The 6672-nt window shown below is 39.3% G+C and overlaps 1 protein-coding gene across 1 annotated transcript in view; it reads right to left on the bottom strand.

Annotated features, from left to right (window-relative positions):
- The window catches only part of Cand1 (cullin associated and neddylation dissociated 1), a 38163-nt gene extending 37485 nt beyond the window's left edge, over positions 1–678 (bottom strand). The window contains exon 1 of the mRNA XM_010644223.3: positions 237–678. Coding sequence (XP_010642525.1) covers positions 237–304 — 68 coding nt within the window. The 5' untranslated portion in view covers positions 305–678. The remainder of the gene's footprint in view (positions 1–236) is intronic.
- Positions 679–6672: the final 5994 nt, after the last annotated feature.

Below are 6672 nucleotides of genomic sequence, written 5' to 3'. Positions count from 1 at the left end.
AATGAAAGACACAGAAAGAAGCGCGCTGGGGACCGCCGCAGACAACGGCCTAAGGAGACGCATGGGGGAGGGGGCTGGAGAGGGTCCGGCCGGAGTTCCGGAGCAGACGAAGCGGGAGGCCCCTGAAGAAGCTAAGCCACCAAGGAAGGCCGAAGGGGTGGGACAAGGCCTGCGTAACCACTAGCGCCGCGGATGGGGGACCCCGAGGTGTGGTCAGGTTCGGATTTCGGCCTTACCTGAAGTCCTTGTCGCTGGATGTCATTTTTTCCAGCAAATTGGAAATGTGGTACGAGGCGCTCGCCATGTTGATGGCCTCGATCCCGCCCGCTAGCGCTGTGGCTGCTGCTGCCCGCGGCCGGGGCTCCTCCTCTCGGTGGTAGCGGCTCCCGCTTCCAGGGTCGCAGGGCGACGCGGACTAGAAGGCGCCGCCACAGGATGCCCTCTCCCTGGCTAGACGTGGGCCAGTCTCCGGGAAAGCGGACTTACAGGCCGGGTCTAACCACAGCGCTTCTTGCGGAAGAACACGCGCATGGGCGGCGAAACGCACGGCAAGGCCTCTCCGGGAAGCCAAACACCTCCACTAGGGCAGTCTAGCTCCCACTCCCTCCGCACTCGCTCCCCAGGGCAAGAGGCCAAAACCCGCCTCCTACGCTCCGCGGGCGGGGGCGGCGGACTAGAGACGCTACGGAAAGCAGAGGTCAGAGTTCACGGAGGCTCCGCACGCACGCAACGGAGGCACTGGGCAGAGGGGAATTCAGTTGGCTGAGGACTCTGTCAATCTTGGCGTGTCCCGCCTTTCAGGAGGGTCGACAGTAACTACGAGGGAATGTTCTCGCGATACTAGAGCGACGGTTAAAGAATGGTGGAAGAGTGTGATGAACGTGTCTTAATCTAAAAGTAGCTTAACTTTTGTATGACTTTCAGAGAAGAAGTTTCTGATTTTTACGGAGGACAAGGGCCGCACTGATGATAGGGATTTAGCCCAGAGACCAACAATTATACAGTGAAGCTTTCCTTTGGAATCGGACGCGTGGCCTTTCGCTTTAGCCACCAAGATGTACTACTACCACGTGAAAACCACAAATCCCAGAATTCCATCGTGCGAGACACTGGGGCAGGATGTGATTGGGTAAAGGAACTTGTAGCTTCCTCACTGGCTCCCGTGGGAGGAGAGAATGATGGGAGGCGCAGGCTGACGAGGTAGTGTGATTGATAGAACTTGTCAAGCAGCGAGAGCTGTGTTTCTGCGTTGGGTTTCCTTCAACACAGGCTGCTGCTGCGGTTTTTTTTTTTTTTTTTTAAACTCCTGTTGTGCTACGTTTCGAGTGCTAGGCTATTGCGGTTTGGGCAAGCGCACCGTGGATATGTTGGTGTTCTTGGTAGGGCCCTGCTTCCTTTACTCCCTCACGACAACTGAGCCTTCCGACTTTTGGCTAAGACACACAATTTCTTACATGGTGTAACCAAGGTCTCTAACGTCAGTAAGACTTTAGTAAGAATAATATACCGCTACAAATGAGTCTATTCGGGGCCTACTCGTTTTATGCACAGTAGTTAAGACTATCTTATGCATTCGACTTCGGTAGATTTGATTGAACAGTTGCGTATTCTCTCAGACGTACTACTATCGAAGATGGAATATAAAGCGTTCATTTACCATCCTAATTTCTTTATCTGTTTAATATTTGAGATTCGTCACAAAAATTTTGCCATTAAGAGGTCCACACCTAACATTTATTAAGTGTGGAATTGGAGGTACCTGGCACACCTGTCTGAAAGACAACTCAGTGAAGAGACAAGGAAAATTCAGTCTCCTTTTGTTACCTCTATTAAAAATAAGCTTTGAAATAGCTCCCTACTTTCAAATAACATCAAATTCAATCAAAGCTACCTGACCTTTCTGCATTCTCTAAATATGGCGCTGTATGTTTTAAGGGACTGCTATAGACAGCAGCTATTAAAACATGAAAACGTGCTCACTTTTGGTGTCTAAATTTCCCTTCTTTACCGTTGTCTAGCCCCCAGTGTGTGTGTGTGTGTGTGTGTGTGTATCCCCCCTACACATACATATCCAATAATGCCATGTGTTCCTATATTTTGCCCAAGTTTTCAAACATTAGGGCATTTTTAATCCAACTGCCTTTAAGCATGTCAGCCACAATTTATCCTCGAACAAAATTTTCTATGCTACTTAATGTAGCCACACTGGGATCATTCTTGTGTTGACAGTCAAGGATTGAAACCTCAGTTATATGATAATTCTTTCGTTTGGCCTGTATCCAATAAGACACCAAATCATGTCTTTTTTGTGTAAATAATTTATTTGTTTATTGGTTTCTAGTAGAACTATAGGATTTGGAGTGAGACACTTTGAATATAAATCATGTTTACTGCCATTTACTAGCTCTGTCCTAGGGAATTCATTTTAATCCTTCTGGGCCTTGATATCATTAGCAGTAAAATGATGCTTATTACAGTATTACCTAATAAGGTTGTGTTAAGAATTAAATATTCCACATAAATATGATTAGTACTTTACCTACAGAATAACAATATGTATAAATAATATTTCTTGCAAACACCATGCAAAGCTCCAGATGAGCATCTAATTAATGTTAGTGCTTATCGTTATTATTCTGTTCTTTCATCAGCCTTTTATTGTCTCAATTCCCAGATTATGCTACAGTCAGTTTAAAGTAGACCAAAAAATTGTTAGTATAATGCTTCTTACCTATTTAAAACATGCAGTGGTTCCCCATTAAAAAATAAAATCCAAATGTTTTGGCAGTCAGTGGTCGCCTTCATCTGCCCCTAAACTTTTTGTTTCTGACCTTTCTCTTACTGTTGTATATGGAAATTGCCTTCACTAATGTTTTGAGTTCTTCAAAAATTAAATTCAAAGTCTTTGTATACAATAATAATACAGGTGCTCTTCAATTTATGGTGAGGTTACATCCCAATAAACTCATCAAAAGGTAAATTTTTTGCAAGTTAATGCATTCCACTTTTTATTAGGACATGTTTGCAGTACATAATTACAATTACTGTGGGAGTTGATACATGTATATAACACGTCCCAATTATTTTTTCCTTCATATGAGATAAAAATTATACATAAGTTAAAAAACACAAGATAGATATATAAAGGTAGGGAGATCTTTTTCAAATGAATGGGGGAACAAGCAATGGGAGAAGGGGAAGGGAAGGAAGGAAAAGGAGGTGAAAAAATGATGAAACTAGGACTTTTGCAAATAAACCAAGAATTGGAAGGAGTAGGGAGGAAGGGGAAGGTTAGGATATGAAAAGAAAATGCTTTTTTGTGCGGGAGGGGACAGGGTCCTGCTGTGTAATCCAAGCTGGGATTAAATTGACTATGTAGCCCATACTGGCCTTGAACTCATGGCAATCCTCCTGCCTCAACTTACTGAGTTCTAAGATTAGCGATGTGGGCCTGGCAAAAATCCATTTTATAAACATTCTGCTGAACACCATAGCATAGCAACATAGCACACTATAGAGGATCAGTTGTTTACCCTTACAATAGTATGGCTGACTTCTGACTACAGCTACCGTGTGCATACTGAAAACCTGGGAATTGACGAAAATTCAAAATATGGTTTCTAATAAATTCAAATTGCCTTCACACCAACATACAGTTCAAAAGTTGTAAGTCTAACCATGCTAAATTTGGGACTCCATGTAATAGTAATAATAATAATAGTAATAACCAGCATTTATTTATGGATCAGTGCTGTGTTAACTGATTTAACCCTAAGTACAGCCCCTTAAAACAAGTGCTATCTACATTTTAAGACGCACAAAGAAATTAATTCATCAAAGGCCACCAACAAAATGGAGTTCAGAATTGAAACCCAAGCAGTGTTGCTTCAAGGCCCATACCATTACTATGCTAGGATTTCTCCTCATCTAGAATGTTTTTCTCTTTCTCCCATTCTTATTTCTAGGGTCTCGAACAAATGATAGTGTTTGTATGCCACCTCCAACTATTGTGTACCTTTCTTAGGAGCATGGGCCATCTTTAAACCACTTCTTTAAAGTACATAGCCAACACAAATTTATAATAGATATTTAATAGTATTTAATTTTATTTTGTATTATCGATTACTTAGAAATTTTAATTGTATGTCACTAAACATAACTTGCTACTAAATAGCAGACTTTTGTTTAAGGGCCTGTTTATATTAAACTAAAGGTACAAGGAAGCAAGTCTAGGTAAATCCAACCTCATACTTCTTTCTAGTCTATGCTCTGAGTAGAAGGTTCAGATGGAAATTCAACAGAACAAGAAAAATGGAGTCCTTCGAGCTGTGTGGGAGACTTCACCAATATTAACCAGAAGCTTGATTTAGTTCTCAAACAAACATTGGATAACTACATTGTGCATGCACTATTCTAGACACAGTGATGAACAAGACATGGTCCTTAACCTTGAGCATTCACATTCATCAAAATTTCACATCAAAATTCTTATTTTAAACAATTTTAATTTTAATTATCTATTGGCCAGAGATGTTGAACATTTTTTCATGTACTTACTGGCTGTTTTTAATTCTTCTTCTAAGAAGTGTTTATTCATTTTTGTTGCCCATTTTTTATTGGGTCTTTTATTTTGAGAGGTCTATTTTTTTTTCACTTCTTTATTAAAGCCAGTGATTTAGCTCAGTGGCACCTTGCTTGCCTGGCAAGTGCAAGGTCCTGAGTTCGATTCCTAGTACACACACACACAAAGATATTAGTTATCTATGCAAGGAATAGCTGGAAATTGTTTTTCCATTCTTTAGGTTGTCTGTTGTTTCCTTTGCTGTGCAGAAGCTCTTTACTTTGTTATGATCCCATCTGTTGATTCTTGGTGTTACTTCTTGTGCAACTGGGTTCAGAATTAATATGTCTTCAAGTTTTACCTGTTTTGTCTTCCAACATCTTAAGTGTTTCTCCTTTAATATTTAGCTTTTTGGTGCATTTTCATTTTAATTTAGTGCATAGTGATATATGGGTTTAGATTCAAATCTCTTGCATGTGTATAACCAGTTTTTTCAGCACTATTCATTAAAGAACCTGCCTTCCCTTCAGTCTGTTTTTGGCTCCTTTGTCCAGAATCAGATGGATGAATTCAATGAGGTTGTATCTGTCTTCTCTAGTCTATTCCATTGAGCCATATGTCTATTTTTTTGCTAGTACCATACTATTTTATCACTGTAGTTTTTAATTGTAATTTAACTCTAGAATTGTGATGCTTTCTCTTTGCTAGTGTTGTCCAGGATTGCTTTTGCTGTTCTGGGTCTTTTTTGGTTCCATATGAATTTTAGGGTAGTTTTCTCTAATTCTGTCAGGAATACTGTTGCTATTTTGATTGAGATGGCATTAAATCTATATATCAGTTTTGGAAGTTTTGACAATATTGATTCTGCCTATCCAGAAAGAGGATATTTTTCCATTTTGTGAAGAGAGTTTTTATTCCCCAGAGTACTATAGTTTTCCTATAAACATCTTTCACCTTCCAAGTTCCTAAGTTTTAATTTTTCTTGATGTTAAACTAAATGGTATTGTTTTCCTACATTTCTTCTCAGTGAATTAATTATTGGTGTATAGGAGCACTGTTGATTTTTGTATGCTGATTTTGTATTCTGCTACATTGCTGAATTTGGTTATTTCACTGGATTTTTGGGGTCTCCTATGTAAAGAATCTTGTCATCTGAAAATAATGATAATTTGAGTTCATACCTTTCTATATGTATCCATGTTATTTCTCTCTTTGCCTGATTGTTTTGACTAATATTTTGAGTGCTATACTGAACAGTAGTGATAACAGTGGACATCCTTGTTTTGTTCCTGATTTTAGAGGAAAAGCTTTCAGCTTTTCTCCATTTGATATGATGTTGGCTGTAGATTTGTCATAACTAGTTTTTATCACAGTGAAATAAGGCCCTTTGATGCCTATTTTCTTCAGGGTTTTATTGTGAATGAATGTTGGTATTTGTCAAAGGCTTTTTCAGCATATATTGAAATGATTATTGCTTTTCTGTTTATGTGATGTATTATATTTGTTGATTTGTATATGTGGAAACATCCTTGCATATCTGGGATAAAGCCCACTTGGTCATGATCTATGATCTTTTTGATGATTTGTTCATTCTGTTTGCTAATATCTTTGAGGACTTTTGCATCTATATTCATTAAATAGATTGGTCTATAGTTCTCGTTTAATCCAGTCCTTATCTGGTTTGAAATCAGAATGATGCTAGCTTCTAGGAATGATTTTGGGAGTGCTCTTTCTTTCAATTTCATTAAGAAGTGTGAACAACTAGCACTCGGGAGGCTGAGGCAGGAGGATCACTGTGAGTTCGAGACCAGCCTGGGCTACATAGTGAGTTCCAGGTCAGCCTCAACTACATAGTGAGACCCTGTCTCAAAAAACAAACAAACAAACAAAAAACAACAACAACAAAAAGAAGTTTGAACAATAGTGGCATTAGATCTTCCCTGAAGTTCTTGTAGAATTCAATAGTGACTTATTCAGATCCTGGGCTTTTCTATATGGTAGGTTTTTTTAAATTGTTGCTTCAGTTTCATCACCTGTTATTGGATTAAAGTTTTTATCTTTTTCAGTTTTAGTAATTTATATGTGTTTGGAAATCTATTATATTATTATAT

The sequence above is a fragment of the Fukomys damarensis genome, unplaced genomic scaffold (genome assembly GCF_012274545.1).
Source record: "Fukomys damarensis isolate Sample0158 unplaced genomic scaffold, DMR_v1.0_HiC HiC_scaffold_15, whole genome shotgun sequence".
NCBI classification, from domain to species: domain Eukaryota; kingdom Metazoa; phylum Chordata; class Mammalia; order Rodentia; family Bathyergidae; genus Fukomys; species Fukomys damarensis.
This window is presented reverse-complemented; position numbering and strand designations above follow the sequence as displayed.